We start from the raw sequence: 23198 nt of genomic DNA, 5'->3' as shown, positions 1-23198 counted from the left end.
GGCAAATACTAATAGAGTTTTGCCAAGAGAACGCACTGGTCATAGCAAACACCCTCTTCCAACAATGCAAGAGAAGACTCTACGCATGGACATCACCAGATGGTCAACACCAAAATCATATTGATTATATTCTTTGCAGCCAAAGATAGAGAAGCTCTATACAGTCATCAAAAACAAGACCAGGAGCTGACTTGGCTCAGATCATGAACTCCTTATTTCCAAATTCAGACTTAGATTAAAGAAAGTGGGGGAAACCACTAGACCATTCAGGTATGACCTAAATCAAATCCCTTATGATTATACAGTGGAAGTGAGAAATAGATTTAAGGGACAAGATCTGATAGACAGAGTGCCTGATGAACTATGGATGGAGGTTTGTGACATTGTACAGGAGACAGGGATCAAGACCAGATCCAAGAAAAAGAAATGCAAAAAAGCAAAATGGTTGTCTGAGAAGGCCTTACAAATAGCTGTGAAAAGAAGAGAAGTGAAAAGCAAAGGAGAAAAGGAAAGATATACCCTCTTGAATGCAGAGTTCCAAAGAATAGCAAGGAGAGATAAGAAAGCCTTCCTCAGTGATCAGTGCAAAGAAATAGAGGAAAACAATAGAATGGAAAAGACTAGAGATCTCTTCAAGAAAATTAGCGATACCAAGGGAATATTTCATGCAAAAATGGGCTCGATAAAGGACAGAAATGGCATGGACCTAACAGAAGCAGAAGATATTAAGAGGTGGCAAGATTACACCGATATGTACAAAAAAGATCCTCATGACCCAGACAACCACGATTCTGTGATCATTCACCTAGAGCCAGACATCCTGGAATGTGAAGTCAAGTGGGCCTTAGGAAGCATCACTACGAATAAAGCTAGTGGAGGTGATGGAATTCCAGTTGAGCTATTTCAAATCCTGAAAGATGATGCAGTGAATGTACTGCACTTAATATGCCAGCAAATTTAGAAAATTCAGCAGTGGCCACAGGACTGGAAAAGGTCAGTTTTCATTCCAATCCCAAAGAAAGGCAATACCAAAGAGTGCTCAAACTACTGCACAATTGCACTCATCTCACACACTAGTAAAGTAATGCTCAAAATCCTCCAAGCCAGGCTTTAGCAATATGTGAACTGTGAACTTCCAGATGTTCAAGCTGGTTTTAGAAAAGGCAGAGGAACCAGAGATCAAATTGCCAACATCCACTGGATCACTGAAGAGAAGAGAGCTCCAGAAAAACATCGATTTCTGCTTTATTGACTATGCCAAAGCCTTTGACTGTGTGGATCGCAATAAACCATAGAAAATTTTGAGAGATAGGAGTACCAGACCACCTGAGAAATCTGTATGCAGGTCAGGAAGCAACAGTTAGAACAGGACATGGAACAACAGACTGGTTCCAAATAGGAAAAGGAGTACATCAAGGCTGTATATTATCACCCTGTTTATTTAACTTATATGCAGAGTATATCATGGAAAATGCTGGGCTGGATGAAGCACAAGCTGGAATCAAGATTGCTGGGAGAAATATCAATAACCTCAGATATGCCGATGACACCACCCTTATGGCAGAAAGTGAAGAAGAACTAAAGAGCCTCTTGATGATAATGAAAGAGGAGAGTGGAAAAGTTGGCTTAAAACTCAACATTCAGAATACTAAGATCATGGCATCCGGTCTCATCACTTCATGACAAATAGATGGGGAAACAGTGTCAGACTTTATTTTTGGGGGCTCCGAAATCACTGCAGATGGTGACTGCAGCCATGAAATTAAAAGACGCTTACTCCTTGGAAGGACAGTTATGACCAACCTAGACAGCACATTAAAAAGCAAAGACATTACTTTGCCAACAAAGGTCTGTCTAATCAAGGCTATGGTTTTTCCAGTGGTCATGTACAGATGTGAGAGTTGGACTATAAAGAAAGCTGAGAGCCAAAGAAATGATGCTTTGGAACAGACCCTTGAGAGTCCATTGGACTGCAAGGAGATCCAACCATCCATCCTAAAGGGAATCAGTCCTGAATATTTGTTGGAAGGACTGATGGCGAAGCTGATACTCCAATACTTTGGCCACCTGATGCGAAGAGCTGATTCATTTGAAAAGACTTGATGTTGGGAAAGATTGAAGACAGGAGGAGAAGACGACGACAGAGGATGAGATGATTGTATGGCATCATCAACTCAGTGGACATGAGTTTAAGCTCCAGGAGATGGTGATGGACAGGGAGGCCTGATGTGCTGCAGTACCTGGGGTCGCAGAGTTAGACACGACTGAGCGACTGAACTGAACTGAACTGATGGGACTCGATGCCATGATCTTAGTTTTCTGAATGTTGAGTTTTAAGCCAACTTTTCCACTCTCCTCTTTCACCTTTACCAAGAGACTCTTTAGTTCCTCTTTGCTTTCTGCCATAAGGGTGGTGTCATCTGCATATCTGAGGTTATTGATATTTCTCCTGGCAATCTTGATTCCAGCTTGTGCTTCATCCAGCCCAGTATTTCACATGATGTACTCTGTGTATAAGTTAAATAAGCAGGGTGACAATATACAGCCTTGACATACTCCTTTCCTGATTTTGAACCAGTCTGTTGTCCCATGTCCAGTTCTATTGCTTCTTGACCTGCATACAGTTTTCTCAGGAGGCAGGTAATGTTGACTGGTATTCCCGTCTCTTTAAGAATTTTCCACAGTTTGTTGTGATCCACACAAAGGTTTTAGCATAGTCAATGAAGCTGATGTTTTTCTGGAATTCTCTTGCTTAACTGAAGTTGACTACCCTAAAATAGAGCTAAGACAAAAATCTCCAACTGATATATCAGTCAGATGGTATACCATTATATATGTGAAATAATTATTCTGAATTACTAAACACTCCTAGTAATTTTTATCTTGTCTGACTAGGTCTCCTGAATGTTTCAAAATAAATAATTCTTCCATACAAAAAAAAAATGAAACAGAACAATGTGATGTACCAGATCTGCTTTTTTTTTTTTTTCTTTCTGTCTAGGACTGTATACTAACTCTAACATATGAAAAGCAAAAAAAGAAGAAAACACAGCTAATCTGTCCTAATCCTAATCCAAAAGTGGTGCGATAGCAGCAAGGAGATCTAATCAGTCAGTCCTAAGGAAATCAACCCTCAATAGTCATTGGGAGGACTGATGCTAAAGCTGAGACTCCCATACTTTGGCCACTTGATGTTAAGAACTGACTCTTTGGGAAAGACCCTGATGCTGGGAAAGACTGAAGGCAGGAGGAGAAGGGGACAACAGAGGATGAGATGGTTGGATGACATCCCTGACTTACTGGACATGAGTTTGAGCCAGCTCCAGGAGATGGTAAAGGACAGGGAAGCCTGGAGTGCTGCAGTCCACTGGGTCACAAAGAGTCGGACATGATTTATCAGCTGAACAACAAGCAGAATTTGGCTAAACCAAAATGAAAAATAATCCAAATGTAATTTGCATTTTTCTTGGAAATTCATTTAAATACTGTACCAACTCTGGATGGATCTGACACTCTCAGATTTAATTTCCTATAAGGTATATATACTAATTAATACCTGCTCAAAATTCTTTATCAGAAAGAATCAGAAAGGATAATGTCAACCTTTCCTCAATAATTTTTCTTGGCTCATGCTTTAAGATCAAAGTGAGCAATTCTGTATAAAATCTGGGCTCCACAGTAATAAATTTAGATAATGAATGAAGTTAGAGACACAATAGCAAAGACAAGCACATGTTGATCAATTTATGAGTCTAGCATTTAAAACAGGACATTCTGATACTGTCAGTTTGACCCTACTGCAAAACAAGAAAATGCATATCAATTCAAAACAAAGCATTTTTATAAATCAGAAATAATCCAAGATATCCTACAAGGTTGAAAGGGTCAAGTGTGTTTACCTCTTGCTCTTCTATTTAGAGATCCTGTGTGTCATCCAAGCCTTTGTAAGACACCAGATCTATCTCTTTTTTTGGTGTTCTTAAGATTTTTATTTATTTTTTAATTGAAGAATAATTGCTTTACAGAATTTTATTGGTTTCTGCCAAATATCAACATGAATCAGCCATAGGTATATATGTGTGGGCAGATCAATCTTCGATAACATCAGATTTGTGGTCTAAGTTTTCGTGTTTTAAGAATTAGGCTTGAACTGGCTAAAAATAAATTGAGTACTTTTAAATTCTGTCAATAATTCTTTTCTAGTAACAGCTTTTATTAGAATTTTGTGAATATTTTCAGATGCTCTATTACTAAAAATGTATAGCTTTTATTTAAAACTAAAGTATGCATTTTTGAAATATTATTCTTAAAAAAAAAATCTTAACTTTCCCACAATGTTTTACAAGGATCAGAGCAGATGGGCAACATTTTGTATTATGTTAATGTTTTTTTGCTGTTTAACTTCTCATCCTTTTTTAGAACACTGAATACCCTTCTCACAAAAAGTAGGAAAAATAGAGAGAGAATCCCAACAAAAGCTCTCTAGATGGTCTCAGGGAGGTGATAATGGAGGCTGGTGTCACAACTTTCCGAAACCTTTGTCTTCCATAGTGATGTTGCCAAGTTAAGAAACTGAAAAGTGGGTATGAAAAGAGAATAGCATGGATTTACCTATTTGAATCTTAATAGATTTTTACATCTTTGATTTTAATATTTTGATCAGGTTAATGATCTAGCTGTATAAGGATCTAAAGAACCTTCTGAAAGTTACAGCATAGGGCAAATGGGAAATATTAAGGTGAAAATGTTACACTGTCATAAATTTGAGAAAGCATGTGCAAATTATCTAAATCCCCTCTACATTTTGATCTTTTTTTTTTTTTTTTTTACTTTTTGATCATTTTCTTAAAAACAGGTAGATAGTCACAGTCAATCCTTAAATAAATGAAAAAAATGCAATAAATAATGTCACTGATAGGTACAATACCAGTGTAAATATTATGGTATAATTAATAATTTAATATGTAATAAAAGTCATTCTGAAAAATCAATATATTTCAAAATAATTTTAAGCTGTTATTTCAAAATATGATTTGATCTTAAGGTTATAATAAACTCAGAAAATATATAATTCAAAATACTTTTTAGTTTTATTAACAGGTTGCAGGTAGCTTCTTTTAATTGATAACTCAAATTTTTATCATACTTCTTAAGTTATAAAAACAGTAGTATAATTGAAATTCAGTCCACAAATAATTCATTCTGAGCCTCAAATTTTTTTCACATTTTGTGGTTGAGAATTCTAATGCTGCTGTAGTAAATAAGGACAGAAAGATGTCTAAATTATGCATATTTGAAGAAAATATTATAATAATGTAAAATCACACAAGAACACACCAAATCATTTTTTTCTGAGGTTTAATTTTAACTAATGAATTTTTAAATGATGAAGGTAATGTCAATCCAAATCTTGAATTATTTGTAACGTACAAACTATTTTTTGTAATTGTAGGTGAAATAGATTATTTTCACCATGGCAATGCCTTCAACCTTATTTATGGTCTTTTTCTTGAGTTCTTTTTCCTCAACAGTTTAACAAGTCACTTCTGGTTTGGCTAAAGTGCAATCCTAGCACAATAATGTTTCAGCTTGCAAGGAAGAACGCCCTTATTGAGTTGATAGAACTCTACCAACTGGATTAGATCTGTAAATCTTGTATGTCCGTCATCTAGGGTGTGGAACATTTCACCATCATCTTCCACCTGAAACAGGAAAAAAACAACAAACCAGTAAGAAGGGAAATAACTACTCAGAAAGTCAATCATGTTCTATTGCACACTGCATCTTTAAATGCCAAAACTGACACATTTATAATACTAAAGGACAGTGAAGAGAAGATTCTGGCACATCCACTTCTTTTTTGTAACTTTACTTGCATTTAAAGGAAATATCATCTGATCCCAAGGTAAGCAGTGTGGCTCTACTTCCTGTATCTTCAATTCTCTTAACGGTCCGTAGTTAGAATAGTAGGACCAGTCTGAATCAATACAGTACACAGTGAGAAATCTGCACTATTTAGTGTAAGAGTCAACAAAAGATTTTAGTATGCCTACCCTCAGAAAATAATTTCCACTTCTAATTGCTGTCTACCTAAAGCCTCACTTTGTGTATTTAAAAATGAACATCCACCAGAATTTGTATCAGTAAATTGATTCTGGAGCAGTCAGTCAAACATTATGTTAATGGAATGACAGGTTGATTTGGTTTTTTCTTTTCCCTTTGCATTGAGATCTTCGGACATTAAGCAATTCATAACTTGCCAGGGATGTCACTCACATAATCAAATGCAGTCAGGAAGAAACTTCATATGGATTGGATAATTTCAAAAAGAGTTCATGTGAAAAAAGAAAACACTAGCAACTTAGCAATTTCATGTTACTACTTTCTTGAAAGTAGACTGGATCTCTGTTCCACACTATCTGGTTCTAATACACAGACCACATGCATACATACATGCACGCTTGCACATACACACACACATACGCAGCAGGAGCAATAACAACAACAACAAAATCTCAAAGCAAGCTGTGCCACCTGGAAGCAGAATTACATTTTTAAAAGGTGTTCAGAATAGTTTAAATAATGATCTCCAGTGCTACAACACCTGCTTACATATCCATAATGATGATTATAAACAAAACTACAAAAAAACATTTTTGGAACAAGAGAGGAGAATGGGCTTTAAAATAATGGTTTTTAAAGAACCACTAGTAGATTTCAGGAGAAAGAATTTTCAGTGGCCTTTTAATAATAAGTGGCATGGGGTCTATACAATATTACCAAATCATATTTCATGAGAAAAGGGAAATTTAATTTTTACAATTCCTGTATTTCTTATATTAATTCAGACTCATAAAACCATTTCTGCCATACTTAACTCTAGTCAAAGCACAAGCTCCCATATTATATTTAATAAAAGAACCAAAGAAAACTAAAGTCTCCAAAAGCTTGTGCATTAAGATCATCTCTAATACACGAATAAGAAATCACAAATACTTACTGGTATAATTTGAAAGTGCTTTATTTTTTGTCCATGACTCATTGACAGTACAAAAGTTTTGGGGTTACTCTGACTATCCCGTACCAAGAAAACTCTAAAGAGAGAGAAGGAATTTCAATGTTTTTCTATATTTATTCATGGATTTCATAGAAATATAGCCTACACCAAATCCAGGAAGTATATTACTAAATGTAGCTGGAGTTTTCCTTTTACTGTGTATTCAATGATGGGATTATCCAACATGGTAAGCAATATGGTATGATATACTCTAATACTATAAAACTACCATTGGAATTAATTTAATTTTAATAGTATAAATGACAGTCATTTGTCAGATTTTTTTGCTCACAATAACCAATATAAAGCTATGCTGGTATCAACAATTATTGCCAAGTCCTTTTTCCGTTGGGAAGTTGGGTAATCATATGCAACTCTTTGATACAGAGAATGAATCATTAGCATATTGTTACTTCTGGATCATGTAAAGTCCTGCAGAAAGAAACTTTTTAGAATTACAAAATTTTAAACCCACTCTTCTATACTGGATCCTTTTTTTTTTTTTTTTGGATTCTGGTTCCTACTACTACATACAACTGAAACTGAGAAGTGAATATATTCTAAAAATCAATCCTGAAATCATTTATTAAATGTTTGAACAAAATATTTTTAGTAAAAGAAACATCCAAACAACATTTACTTCAGCCTTGAAAAAGGTAGCATAAAGTCTCTATAACAGGCTAGAAAAACAAGACGTGTCCTAATGGCCTAAGAAAAATGTGGTCAGGCGTGGATTCTTATTAACTGGCAACTCAGTGCATCACCATCTTTGTATTAATTGCTGGCAAACAGACTGGGCGAAGAGTCCCCACTGGTGACTCCAATAACTCCTCTCACTGTACCTGAGGCAAGAGACAGCCCAATGTGAGCCATCGCAGATGTCTGACAAGGTTATCCATTTCATCTGTGCTGTGTGATTCTGCCATTCCATCTCTGGGAGATGGGACAGAAGGGAGTTTCCCTGGTCAGTCAAGCTCTAAGCCTGGCCCGTTCCTGATTCCTGAGTGGATCAACACTACCATCTAGTGGACTGCCCGAGAGCATCTCATCTTTCCAAAAGGAATACCAAAAACAAGTTTTTAATTAAAAAACGTAAAACATAACGATATGGCATTCTTTAGGCAGTTATGTCATTCAATTAAAAAAACTGGGCTCAGAAATAAGGAAAGTTATAATCCTCCAAAATATTTTGACAATCCTTTGTGGTTTATTTCTTTTATTGGTCTTATCAGATGGTAATTCTGCTGATTGTTCAGATTTAATCTAAAAAGATCTAGTTCCATGCAGAGTGTATTGAAATCTTTTCTTATTTAGAGCCTACTGAAATGCTGACTTGCTATTAATAATCCTCTACATGAAAACGCATTTTTGTCTAAATGTCTGTATTAAATCACCTTGAAATCTTGCCATCATTTTAATCCAACCCTTGAAGATATAAGATTCCATTACCACTTGTTTAAATTGATGCTGGTTTTATTTCCCATCCCAACCTCAATACAACGTCCTTAATTTGTACTGCATTTAGGAATCAAATTCAGCTAATATTATATTATAGGAAGTATCTGTAACATTGACTAATTTGAGAAGAATAAAATTCTTTAGAACATAAATCTTGCATAGTAAATTTTCTGCTTCTCCTGTGTCTTCTATGGTATCCCACTAAAAGATAACATGAGAAGAGTCAAAAAGTACTATTTTCATAGGTTTATATTACTTGAAACTGTTAAAATTTAGAGGAAAGAAATGGGATGTAAACAGAAAAACATGAAATAGTCTAAGTACATAAGAAACAGCTTTTTGCTTTACTTTTATGTTTTACTTTAACACACCCTCTATCAAACTTAAAAAAATGTGTAACATGTAAAATGTGGTTCATGGTTTTGTAAGATGCGGTTTTGTCATGACACAAACAATACTTTGCCATTGTACTAATCAATTCAAATCAAAATGTTGACACACCAAAACGTGTGCAGTTTTTCCCCCATCGATTAATATCTGAGATGCACAGAATTGGAAAATATTAACCATCACTGTTTAAGACCAGAGAATCCCATTCAGCTATCTTCTTCATGGACAAAGACTATGCAACCACTATGTAACAGGTATTGTCTAGGTATTGCTAGGATTCAGTGGCAACCATCCTTACAGCACAAAGTCACTTTTGTTTTATTGAGCCGAAATCAAAACTCTCTCTGTTGAGTAGGTGATTACTGATTATAAGAGAAATAAAAAATCAGTGCTATTCAAAATCTAACTTACCCATCCACTAGACCTTGCTGAATAATCAATCGCTGAGCTTCCTCTCTAGAAATTTTGTGGTGAAACCATGGTTGGGACCGGTGGATAGCTGAAGAAATAACGTGGGGTAATACAAGATTTGTTTGAAATGATCATAGTCTAATGACATGTACTTTGACCCTGGCCCCTCAGTGAGTATATCTAAATGCAACCTTCCCACCCAGCTGGCCACGGCGACTGCGCAGACATACCCATGCTTGTGGCAGAGCTCTGTGAGGACGCAGTGGGGCTACCGTGACTGCCCAGGCGTAAACATCCTTTTTTCTGCATAAGGAAGTGGGAAACAAATTTCAACTTTCGGGGTGAAACAAATTCAAATCATAAATATTTTGAAGAACATGAAGCTGATCTGTACCCTCCAAGCTAGTCCTTCTTCAACTGCAACAGAAAGGGCTTCAGTGGGATTTTCTATAACTCTGGTTTTCTGGCCTGAGAAGTCCATTGCTACCAGGGAATTCTCTGATATACTTCTCTGGAAAAAAGCACATTTTTTTTTTACCTTGAAAATACCTTTGAAGTTACAATATATCTCCATTTTAGGATATGGTTCCAAAGGTAACTAGCAGGAAATTAAAAAGTTAACAATACATATTGATAGGAAATGATGCTATAAAATAATTTAAGTAAGTTACACAGTTATTTGTTAAGGTCACTGAATTAAGAAAGATTAGGAGCTTTCAAGGTAAGTAAGTCTTTCTCCTAAAGCAACCCGGTTTCTTTTTATTCATTTAAGCAGAAAAATACCAATTTACAAAAAAATAATCCTTCATATGGCTAAAAATATCCATCACTTCCAAATTCATCTCTCTATTATGCTTTGAAATTCATCAATGGTTATTTAAATGTTAAATCTACCTACTTATAAAACAGCTTTTATTAAGATTCAAGATACACTAAAGCTATAACAGATTGACTTACATTATTACTTCTTTAGAAAGAAACAGTACTCATATTTTATAATAAACCAACAACATGTATTTTAAAAGTTTATCACATCAACTTTCCTCTAACTTAGAAAATGAAATTTAATGAAATAATTCAGATAACTCCATAATATTAAAATTTCTATGATTTAGTATGTGAGTGTTTTTTCATCTTATGGGCATAAACATGGCAAAATGAGAGTCGCAAAACTTAGTCTGAATGATGAAAGAACCAATAGAAAAGGAAGACATCTTTAAACATAATTTTAAACAAGAAAGTCATCTTTGCCAATTACTTTTTTCATTCATAGTCTCTGATTGTGAAAATAAAACACCCAAAACATGGATCTTATTTTACTTTTTTTTTGTTTAGGACTCTAATTCACAACCATCTTTCTTTAAAATGTGTCATCTTAAATAATGTATCCTAAAAAAAAAAACTTGTCAAACTCTCCGATTACAAGCGTCACTCGGTTTACAGGAATTAAATCTCTCCAAAACACAAAATATCCAAAACCAGCATGTGCATGCATGCTAAGTCACTTCAGTTGTGTACAACTCTTTGTTGACCCTATAGGTCACAGTCTGTTGGATATCGAAAAAGTGAGTGAGTTCCAGAAAAACATCTATTTCTGCTTTATTGACTATGCCAAAGCCTTTGACTGTGTGGATCACAACAAACTGTGGAAAATTCTGAAACAGAAAGGAATACCAGACCACCTGACCTGCCTCCTGAGAAATCTTTATGCCAGTCAAGAAGCAACAGTTAGAACTGGACATGGAACAACAGACTGGTATATAATCAGAAAAGGAGTACATCAAGGCTGTATATTGTCACCCTGCTTATTTAACGTATATGCAGAGGACATCATGAGAAACGCTGGGCTGGAAGAAGCACAAGCTGGAATCAAGATTGCTGAGAGAAATATCAATAACCTCAGATAGGCAGATGACACCACTCTTATGGCAGAAAGCAAAGATGAACTAAAGAGCCTCATGATGAAAGTGAAAGAAGAGACTGAAAAAGTTGGCTTAAAGCTCAACATTCAGAAAACTAAGATCATGGCATCCGGTCCCATCACTTCATGGCAAACAGACAGGGAAACAATGGAAACAGTGACAGACTTTATTTTGGGGGGCTCCAAAATCACTGCAGATGTGACTGTAGACATGAAATTAAAAGATGCTTGCTCTTTGGAAGAAAAGTTATGATGAACCTAGACAGCATATTAAAAAGCAGAGACATTACTTTTCCAACAAAGGTCTGTCTAGTAAAAGCTTTGGTTTTTCCAGTAGTCATGTGTGGATGTGCGAGTTGGACTATAAAGAAAGCTGAGCAGCAAAGAATTGATGCTTTTGAACTGTGGTGTTGGAGGAGACTCTTGAGAGTCCCTTGGACTGCAAGGAGATCCAACCAGTCCCGCCTAAAGGAAATCAGTTTGAATATTCATTGGAAGGACTGATGCTAAAGCTGAAACTCCAGTACTTTGGCTACCTGATGGGAAGAACTGACTCTTTGGAAAAGACCCTGATGCTGGGAAAGACTGAAGGCGGGAGGAGAAGGGGACAACAGAGGATGAGATGGTTGGATGGTATCACCGACTCCACTGACATGAGTTTGAGTAAGTTCCGGGAGTTGGTGATGTCCATGGGTCGCAAAGAGTCGGACACGACTGAGTGACTGAACTGAACTGAAGTGAGATCATGGTCCGCCAGGCTCCTCTGTCCATGGGATTCTCCTGGCAAGTATATTGGAGTGGGTTGCCATTTCCTCCCCCAGAGGATCTTCCCTACCCAGGGATCAAATCTATTTCTCTTAAATCTCCTGCATTGGCAGGTGAGTTCTTTACCATAGTGCCAACTAGGATGCCCATAAACCAGCATGGGCAATGTTTAATAGGCTTTCCCCACTGGTCATTAATAGAAGAACAACACAAAAAAATGGGCTTCCAGATGGAGCCAGCGCTAAAGAATCTGCCTGCCAATCCAGGAGACAAAAGAGATGCGGTTCAATTCTTGGGTCAGGAAGATCCCCCAAAGGAAATGGCAACCCACTTTGGTATTCCTGCCTGGAAAATTCCATGGACAGAGAAGCCTGACGGGCTACAGTTCATGGGGTTGCAAAGAACCAAACACAACTTGAGTGCGTGCACACATACACACACACACACAACACAAAAAAAGTTTTCATGGTAAAGGATGAGCCAACATACACCTGGAGACTCCAGGCTTAAGGCCGTTTCACCTCTCTCTCCACATGGTTTCTTCCATATCCTGCTTGGTCTAACAGACTCTAGTCAAATGTCTGCTTGAAACAAAACCTGGTTCATACAAAAATGGGATGGGGGGATTATTTATCTCTGCGTTACACATCCCACTTTGTTAGCATTTATTGTTTCCTCTCGAAACCTTGCTGTAGTGGTCCACAATCTTATTATGGTTCATCTTTATTTGTGGAGATCCGGCATGCAATCTTTCATTTGTTACAGGAGTTTTTGCAACTGACAGCTGCTCTTTCCAGACAGATGCGGTCTCTGTAATCTCTATTTACTGTCACACCTTACTTTGCCCTTCTCACCCCATGATCTTCTCTGCTGGGTCATGGACCAGTCGGATATACTTTTGCTTTGCCAACATTAATGAAAAGCTTCCACCTGCCCAAGCCACAGAGTAACTAATCTCAATCATAATGATAGCTTTATCCTTATAATATCTCTGCCTTCACATGCCAAGATGGCCTCTGTAATCACAAGACTCTGATAACATAAAAATACTGTTAGGAAAGAAAAATAAACATAAGCAGTCGTTCTTAATTCGCTTCTCATTTTTTCCCCTATAGTATGACAGGCTGAAATGTAAAACAAGATCCCATGTTCCATAATTACTTGACCTTAAGTAGGGAGTATACAATACAAATAAGTATTTTCATTTGCTACATTAACTACGCTAGGGGAACACACAGAAATAGAGCAAATGTTTTCTACTGAATGGCAGGTGGTAGATGAAAAATTAATAGTTTACCTTTGGTGGACAAAGAAATGGAAGTGAAGCAAAATCTGACTTGAACCAAAAGGTCATTTTCAGCTCAATTTCTTTCACATAGGAAAGCAACATTGTTAACATTCAGAATCAGTGTATTTCTCAACTATTTGTCCCTTTTCCTAGCTCTTCCATGGGGTGGATAAACAGGACAAGCCCAAAAAATAAAAGTCCATGATTTTAATAGCATGCCTCTCTTTAAGAAAGAAGGAGCCTGAGTAAACCCTCCATTATCCAGATCAACCTTGATATCAGATCTAAACACTTTTGAGTGAGGCTGGGGCATGAAATGTTTTTCAGGCATCTTAGCTAAGCAGCAACTAGTTAACTACTGTCTCTGCCACTCCAGGGCTTCCCTGGTGGCTCAGATGGTAAAGAATCTGCCTGCAATGTAGGAGACCCAGGTTCAATCCCTGGGTCAGAAAGATCCCCTAGAGAAGGGAATGGCAACCTACTCCGGTATTCTTGCCTGGAGAATTCAATGGACAGACAAGCCTGGTGCATTACAGTCCGTGGGATTGCAAAGAGTCAGACACGACTGAGCAAGTGACTTTCACATAAACATGCAGTGCAGGCCACAGTAAGAGGGCACAGAATTTCCTCAGATAGTGTCTGACACTCACTTCTCATCAGTGTCATACAGAGCCACAGGACATCAGAGGTGTAATCATTTCTACAGATCACACAACCACCCTCCCTTATTTTATACTGCAGGACAGCAGTGACTCAACCAAAGTCACACTCTTGGTAAAAACAGTGGCAGGCCCTATCTAAGGCTCTTTTCTGTACCACGGGATGGGAGGTATAGGGAAGAAAATGCAATTTGGAATGTCTAGCTCAAGGTCAAATATGAGAAACAATACATAAGAACTTCAGTTGATTTGCTTCTCCCATCCCCTCATTCTGGCCAGGGTCTAACTAATAGATGTTCCTTTAAATGAATTCTGTTTTTTGTCCTAAAAATAGACCAAATATCTGCTTCTTGAAATATTTGCTGATGATTCTCCTTCCAAAGCCTGATGGGGTAGCTACTGTGTGCTGTATATAGTTAAGATGTTCATTATGGTATGATAATTTTTTTCTCATTTCCCTTCTCAAAATGAATCCCTGGAGAAGAAGACAACATTGTCCCTTAAAACTATAACTAAAGTAGGCAAAGTTTTTCCTGCTGTTGCTTGAACGTGCTGCCTTGATGAAAACCCACAGAGGCAGGTGAGGTCACTGATTCTCTCATCTAGAAACTATCCTGGGATTCTGTATACATATCAAAGTAAACACAAATGCCTCCCCAATCTTTTGTGTTTCTTTCGTGAAAATTAAGAAGAGTAGAGATGCCATTTTGTCTGATCATGTCAACTGCCATACAGGACTAGGTCCTTGTCCTCATCACAGAGATTCAAACCTCTTGTCCTTGAACTCCTGTTTACAGGCAAATTCAAGACTCAAGGAGTGTCTTTTCTTATACAAGGTGTTGAACAAATAAAGCTACGTTAACTGAACTGTCATAGATTTACTGATCAACAGTAGGATCAGTTTCAATGGAAAGAAGAAAGAAAAATACTATACTTGTATATTAATGACAATGATGAGACTGGAAAGGACTTATTTTATAGCATTTTTCCCCTATGATTAAGAGGATACTAAATAATAATTGCCTCCAAATCATGGCTGCTATTAACATGCTCATCCTAATAACTTTAGACTCTGAAAGAAATTTAGAAGGATTTAGAAAAGGATTAAGATAATAAAATTCATTATTCATATATACATGAATTAAAAGATTAGGGTAAGCTGACAAATTATAAAAATTCTCACCTTAAAGCTACTGCTTTTATAAAAATTCATTACATTCCTTACTTCCTTATTTTAGAGCTAAAAAGTAATAGATATAAAAATGAAAAGTTACTCTTCCTTAACTTAAAGCACCATAACTACAGAATTGGAATTCTTTTTCCATATTAGTCTATCAGGATACATAATCGACATTATTTCATGCCTCATTCCTAGAACTGAGTGTTTTATCTGCTATGTTACCATGTGCGAAAATGCACCTCCCTTGGTCACAGCCATGAAAAGCATGTTTTAACCTAGGTGTAAATGCAGCATGTTAGCCGATTGGTCATACAAACTCATACGTCCAAATTTCCAATATACCCAACAGTAAAGAGCACAAGCAAAAACAGCAGAACATAAACTTTAAGTTCAAAAATAAATTTCTTGTTAATGCACAGGAAATTAAAATTAGGTCCCAAAGACGGGGAAAGATGTATCTGTGTATAAATATCCAAGTGCCATTTAGGATAAACTTGTGAAGCGGTGCTAGTCTTAATGTAATGCACAACCAATATTTTGGCTTGCATCTTTTGGGTTTCCTGGAGAGCGGTATGTTTTTCAAGGACCTGAAACTTTAAAAATATTATTGTTAGAAAATCAGAATGCAAAAGAAGTCACAGGCTATGATAATCCCAGAATTAATATTTAAATAAATAAACCTACAATCAAATCAATAATTAAGAAATATCTACACTCTCGAGGACAGTGTTCTATAAATATCTTTTTAAAATCTAATCCTCAATGTAATGACATACAATGACTCTCATAATTCTTTCAAATATTTAAAATTTTTCTTTAACATAAAACATTATTTTAAGTGATTACTTAATGTATGCCCCACTATTTGATTTTATCACATAGGCTGCACTCATATAAGATCCAAAAGTAAATAGTTTAATATAACATGGTAAGAAGCTGTCCAAAAGTTACTTTACTTGACCAAAAAAAAAGGAAATGTATTGTAATGTACATTTATAATGTAACGTGATTGCAAATTAATGTAATGTAAATATAAAATAAAATGTAGGTTCAAAAACTTGGTCCTTACCATGGGAGATATACTCTGAGAACTGTAGCCACTTCTGCCTTGATATGGATGCATGTAATTCTGGTACAGCTGCATGCCATACTGCAGAATAAATAAATAAAAACACAGTGCCACCACTTTTACCACATATGTAACTTATGAAAATAAATACTTTCATTCATTATACATCAATTAAAAAAACGAAAATTACAAGCTTTCATTAAAATAAATAAGTAAAGCAACCAAAAATTTTAAAGATAAAATTTTACGTTCTAAATAGGACAGTTTAAAAGAGTGGTTTTTATTGGGACCCACACTTAAGTTCTAGCTCACAATACAAAGATCTAGAATTGACATTCCTACTCATTATTCTTAGTGTCAATAGCACCAAAACTATGTGGAGTGGTATATCACCTAGTGATAAGATAGCTCACTTGGAAAGTATTCCTGAGTTTATGGTACAAAGACTCTGAGAATCTGACACACATCCTAAGCAGAACTGGGTAAAATTTACCATAACTCTTCAATGACAAATTTACCATAACTCTTCAATGACTGATTGATGAATTACACTGTCTTTTGTAATCCATAAACTTGATCCTATTTTGAAGATTCCTGGCACTGTACCATCCTCTAGTAACAACACTCTTAGGCCATTGTTTAATTTTTGACGTTAAATTCTGGGAATCAAAATGGTGGGGCATCAGGCTGATTTCAGACAAAGGGTCATGGCATACAATGTAAAGAGCAGTAGATAACTACACAGTCTTTACTTTCATGAGGTAGCATCATAAGAACCAGACTGCCAGGCTACGATAAGAAAGTGGGTCTGGATTATAATTGGATTATTAGTTTGAGAAACACTAAGAATGTCAACTGCCATGGCCAAACAAACATCTTGCAGGAGCCCCCATCTGAAACTGGAAGATAACCCCCTTAGATTTAAGTTAGTCCCTTAAAAAAAAAAAAAAAAAGGAAGGAAGAAACCAATGGAACAGATAGGCTTGTCTTTTTTTCTGCTACCCTCTATAATTCTCTCCATTTCATGGAGCCATTATGAACTTAAAAGTAGGTCCTATATGAAAAGACCATGGAAAACAATATTAGCCTTAGGATGAATTCCATTTAAACATTCCAACAGAGCTATTTCTCTACTAAAAACTATTTTCTTGAAAGCAATTCCAGCAATGGGGATATATTTGGTAATTAGGCAGAAAGTCAGAGGGGGGCGAGGGAAGTCACTGTTTTCAAGATTTTGCTTTTAATATGACTACAAACCCAGAGTCATTTAAAATTCTCTCTGTTGACTTCTTTATCCAATTATTTCCCAACTTCTAAAAGTTATTTTTTAATTTAAGGTTTGATTGACATTAATAGGATCTAATGAAATTTATTTTAAATCAACTCTAAGCATACAATGACTTTAAGAAGAAAGAAGAGCTTAATTTCTAGTCAAGTTCATTTGGAAGAATATATAATAGACTCCAACCAACACTTTCGCAAGTACATGCTGCCTGGACACCTTTTATTCACCTGAAGTGAAAAGTCTGTCATCTACTAATAAAACTGTTTCCTTCAAAGATGTTCTGTCCCCAATACCCCTGGCTTTAGGAAGTTGCTTCTGTGCTGCTGAAAGTCTTTAGTAGGCAGTTAACTCTGATCAAGAGGTAGGGCATGGATCACCTTAATACTTCCCTGTCCCATGGAGGTTAAGGCACCAAAATATGTTAAAGAGTTCTAACTGAAGGAAAGGGGAAAAAGACACCATGTACCTGGGACAGTCTACATGAACAAATCTCCCCTTTTCTAAGTCTCTAATTTTTTTCTGATTCTATATGGAAATGGAATTTCTTCAAAGAGAATGGGAATATTTCTGTTTGTTGCTACATGAAGAGTTTACATGTATATATGAAAAAGAAAGGAAAATAAAGCAAGAGGCCAAAATTCTTGGAGGAGACTATACCTAATAAACAGTATATAACAAGAAGGGTACTTCTGGTTGAGCCAACATAACATAGACTAGTCTTCCACTACTCCTTGCTGATAAACTGTGGAAATAACACAATAGACAACCAAAGGAGATGATCAAAAGCTACCACTAACCCCAGGTGAGCCCAGCTGCACCAGCCATGGGGATCAAATCAGCGCCTCACTGACAACAAGCTGCCAGTCCCCTATTAGACAGTCCCTAATGTGTCTGTGCTGGCATGCCCAGGCTTCCTGTAACTGATTATTTTTAAATGTAAAACAGATCATATCACTTTCCTGTTTGATTCCATGGTTTCAAACACCATGTTTGAAACATGGTGGTTTCTCATTGGTTCCATGCTAAAGGATTTCACTAATGCTGGCCTGTATTTCCAACCTCATCTGGAAAAGCTTTGCCATAATTGAAACAAACAGGGAACATGGATGTGGTAGCAGAATAATGGGCCATATATGTCCACATCCTGGAACCTGTGAATATAATACATCAGGCTAACTGTGTGGGTATTAAGTTGCTCAGTCGTGTCGGACTCTTTGCGACCCCATGGACTGTACCCCACCAGGCTTTTCTGTCTATGGAATTCTCCAAGCAAGAATACTTGAGTGGGTTGCTAGGCTAGCTGGCAAAGGGGAAATAAGGTTGCAGATACGATTAAGGGTGTTGATCAGCTGACTTTGGAATGACATGATTGTCTTAGATGATCCTGGTAGATCCAGTGTAATCACAAGGGTCCTTATCCAGAGCCAGAAGAGAGAATCAGAAAAAAGGGAGCATGGAAAGAACTCAGCAGGATATTGCTGCCTTTAAGGATGGAGGAAGGTGTCATGAGCAGTCTCTAAAGGCTGGAAAGGGCAAGAAAACAGATCCTCCCTTAAAGCCTCCCAAAGAGAATGGAGCCCTGTTGACACCTTTTTAGGCCAATAGACCCATTTCAGATGTCTGAATGACAGAGGTGAAGGATAATAATTTTGTGTTTTAAGCCACTATGATGGTAGTAATGTGTTACAGCAGTTATAGAAAACTGATACAACACAGCCTCTTTAAACTGGGCATCTGGGACTTGAAAGAGACTGAGAAGAGTCAAACAGTAAGAAGGCACAATCTTCCAGAAACTGAGCATTCTGGATATAAAAAGAACAAAGCTTTCAGTATATTTCACCATTTCTCAGACAGACATCTGTTTTTAGACTAACAATCTGTATTATAACCTATGGCATCTTATATTCACTGTGGACCAAGCAACTTGCCATTGCCTGAAATTGATGGGATTAAAAAGTCATTAGCATCAAACCTTGCAAAGGGATTGCCAGCGGCTAGAAAGAACCTCACAAACCATGGCAGAGCACTCATCTGCCTCCCCAAAGCTCTTGAAGGCACAGAGCTGGATAATCTGTGAAAAATATAAGTATCCATGACTCTGAGATGAAAATGATTCAGAAAAGTCAGATTTAGAATATGAAGAAGTTTCGTGAATACCTTACCTAATTTATTTCATATATATATGTGTGTGTGTACATACACAAAATTGATAACTTCAACAAAAATGATGAGAAGCAGGACTACAGGCCTAAATAAATCTAAATACTCAAATGAAAATAAAAATTATAAGTGATGTAAAACCTCACATCATAATTTTATTGCCATAATTCTAATCTTTCTAGTTACATAAAAATAATGGAGCATCCTAATAAAATCAATGGCATGTTAGAGTCACTGAAGGACTTTTAAAGGAAGTGGGTTTACCACCTGCTTCTGTGTTGGGTATTTGAATTTGAGCCCATGAGAAGGGAGAAAGTCTTGCTATACAATGTTGGAAGGTATCTCCTCAATCAGCCTAGCTAGACTTCCAAAGTTCTGATGGAAGGGGAGAGAAAATCAGAGACCTTAAGATATTTTCTCTACCATAACTGTGATGGAATAAAGTCTTCCAAATAGTGCCAGCTTCTTTATCTGTGAAAGGAGGGGACTGGATGAAGTCAGTGGTTCTTAATCAGGCAGACACTTGGAACTTAATCACTAACTCAGGATCCCTGAGGATGCAGCTGGGCACATGGAGCCTCAGAAAGCACCTCCTGTGATTCCAATGCATGTCTCTGGTTACCAAGTTACTGCTGCCTTGACTGGTTGATTTCCAAGACACTCTAAAGTACTTCTCTCTTTTTCATTTTGTTTGTTTGTTTTACATTTTATGACAATGAGAGCAACATAGAAATGATTAGTGACTACTTATCATGAGGGTTTCAAAGAATTAATAATTATAAGATTTGCTGAAATAAAAATCATGACAGCCATTTTGGCAATAGACTATTTGAGAAACAAAGAAATTTCTAATAAAAGAAATACTTACCTTTCTGTCATAACACAAAAGGAAGAAAATTTCACAGTTAATCCAAAAGCTTTACATTACTTTTAAACACTTGCTTCCTACCACTTGACACCTACTAGGATGACTATTTTTAAAAAAATAATGGAAAATAATATGTGTTCATGAGGTATGGAGAAGTTAGAATTCTTATACATTCCTGGTGGGAATATAAAGTGGTTTAGCCTCTGAGGAAAACATTTTGGCAATTAATCAAAAAGTTAAAGATAGAATTACCATGTGCCCAGCAAATCCACTTTTAGGTATATACATATATATATAAAAATAAAAATGTTACTCAAATAAATATGTGTATAGACATGTTCAAAACAGCACTATTCACAACAGTAAAAGGTAGAAACAATCCAAATACCCATCAATGGATAAATACATAAACAAATTGTTTCCTTAACATATATGTGTATGTTAAACAATACACATACTATGGAATATTACTCAGCCATAAAAAGAACAAAGTACAGATATAAGCTGCTACAACATGGATGAAACACAAATTATGCTAAGTGAAGAAGCCAGATCCAAAATGTCACATATTGTATGATTTTGTTTGTATGGTGGTTTAGTTGCTAAGTCATGTCCAGTTCTTTGTGATTCCATGGACTGTAGCCCCCCAGGCTCCTCTGTACCTGGGATTCTTCAGGCAAGAATATTGGAGTGGGTTGCCATTTCCTTCTCCAGGGATCTTCCCGACCCAGGGATCAAACCCAGGTCTCCTGCACTGCAGGCAGATTCTATACTGACTGAGCTACTGGGGATGCACAAAACATGTGCCGCCCAACGTGGGGCCTGAACCCATGACTCTGAGATTAAGAGTCGCATGCTCTACTGACTGAGATAGCCGGGCACTTTTATTTCTGTGAAATACCCAAATTGGTAAATCCATAGAGGCAAAACATGGTTGCCAGAAGCTGAGAGTAACTGCTTACTGGGCACAGAGCTTCATTTTGAGTGAAGAAAATGTTTAGGAACTAGACAGAGGTGGCAGTTGCACCATATTCTGAATGTACTCAATGCCCCTAATTTGGTCATATTAAAAAGAGTTAATTTGGTTAATTTTATGTTACATGTATTTCACCTCAATTAAAAAAAAAAGGAAAAGGACAGAACATAAGACTTTGCTCCAAGCCTGGTATGACAACTACTAATTCTGATCCTGATTATTCTGCCCTTCTGAAAATGAAATGGGTGATGTTTTATAAGTATAAATTTAAAATTGTGCTAAATTTACTAGCATACAAGTTTTGAAAATACATGTGCTTTCTATATATCCAGGAAGGTATCATCTGTGTCTCTCTTCCTTACCTAATTTCAGAACATTCTTACTCCTTGTCAAAATGTTTGCCAATAAATTTTGCTTATGGAAGCTAGAATTCTTACTTAGCACAAAGGTGAATATTTGAATAATACAGCTATAGTAAAATTTTTAAAATAATTTGCATTAAACTAAAAAGCAATTCACACAATACTTAAATAAAACAAAACAACACATTAAACATATCCAGGTGGGCACATTTTAAAATACACTTTACTTCGAATTGATGACAATGTTTTTAAAATGCAGACTAAGTAAGGGACAGGGGAAATTTCAGTCAGTTTTACTGACTATATATGTAACAGTCTTACCAAAAAACAAAAATCAGAACATTTCTAAAAATGGAAGACTCCACACATACAAGATAAATGCATTAGGTTATTCCACTCTACTCTGGAAATGTTTATCTTTTAGATACAAAATAAAATACATAAATATGGTAGTGGTTATTTTTCTTTTTCCTCACAAAACCACACGAATTCAGAGTGAGTCTTCTGAGTTTTGAAATACAGCCATTTTCAAACTTTGATGGTACTCCCAGCATTTAATAGAAATTCACGCCAGCAGCGAGATTACCTTAAGCAATCTAATCGCGGTCACCCAGCACGTCCTACTCTGCTCTTCTTCTGCACAGAGCATTTTCAGGTCTCGGGGCCCTCCCGCTTTGTTAGGCTAGAAGGCCACAGCACATTGTTTATCGTTAATGCATATCTTGAAGGTAACACCTGTTGAAATAAAAGCCACTAAAATTCTCCTATATATAAGAGAAAGCTGTCTCTTTTTAAAAGAAATTAAAAGAAACTCAAGCTTACCTAAAAGGCTGAGGCTTGCTTTATTCATCTAGCAAAATATTAAGCCTGTACCTTAAAGCAGAATCCATAGTTAGTCGGTGCTCCGTGTTTTTTTTTGCCTGCCAGTGACACATAAATATCACTATTGCCAAATTCGCTGAAAAACTGCAAATGCCGTGGTTCCTTAAAAAAATAACATGCGTGTGTTGAAAGGGGTACATATATTTTACACTATCTTTTGTATTTCTATTATATTATGTAATTTATACCTTGGTAAACATTATCTCAAATAATACCATAGAAACAAGAGAGGAAAACTAAGTCACCATATCCTTAGATAACCAGGAGCTGGATATGAGATAATTTAAGAAGAGGCGACCTGTTTACAATTTAACTTCCAATATACCAAAAAATATATCTCCATATTTTTTTTTTTTAATTTTATTTTATTTTTAAACTTTACACTATTGTATTGGTTTTGCCAAATATCGAAATGAATCCGCCACAGGTAAAATGACTCGCTTTAACCATCACTTCAAGGAATCTGA

At 36.4% G+C, this 23198-nt stretch overlaps 1 protein-coding gene across 2 annotated transcripts in view; it reads right to left on the bottom strand.

The window, feature by feature from the left end:
• Positions 1 to 5110: 5110 nt before the first annotated feature.
• The window catches only part of GRB14 (growth factor receptor bound protein 14), a 129366-nt gene continuing 111278 nt past the window's right edge, over positions 5111 to 23198 (bottom strand). For both annotated transcript variants that reach the window (XM_055572398.1, XM_055572397.1), the window contains 8 exons: positions 22723 to 22833; positions 22436 to 22531; positions 16199 to 16279; positions 9711 to 9827; positions 9547 to 9619; positions 9317 to 9404; positions 7001 to 7094; positions 5111 to 5702 (listed from right to left, as the gene is read on the bottom strand). In XM_055572398.1, coding sequence (XP_055428373.1) covers positions 5556 to 5702; positions 7001 to 7094; positions 9317 to 9404; positions 9547 to 9619; positions 9711 to 9827; positions 16199 to 16279; positions 22436 to 22531; positions 22723 to 22833 — 807 coding nt within the window. In that variant the 3' untranslated portion in view covers positions 5111 to 5555. The remainder of the gene's footprint in view (positions 5703 to 7000; positions 7095 to 9316; positions 9405 to 9546; positions 9620 to 9710; positions 9828 to 16198; positions 16280 to 22435; positions 22532 to 22722; positions 22834 to 23198) is intronic.

This window comes from Bubalus kerabau, chromosome 3 (genome assembly GCF_029407905.1).
Source record: "Bubalus kerabau isolate K-KA32 ecotype Philippines breed swamp buffalo chromosome 3, PCC_UOA_SB_1v2, whole genome shotgun sequence".
NCBI lineage: Eukaryota > Metazoa > Chordata > Mammalia > Artiodactyla > Bovidae > Bubalus > Bubalus kerabau.
This window is presented reverse-complemented; position numbering and strand designations above follow the sequence as displayed.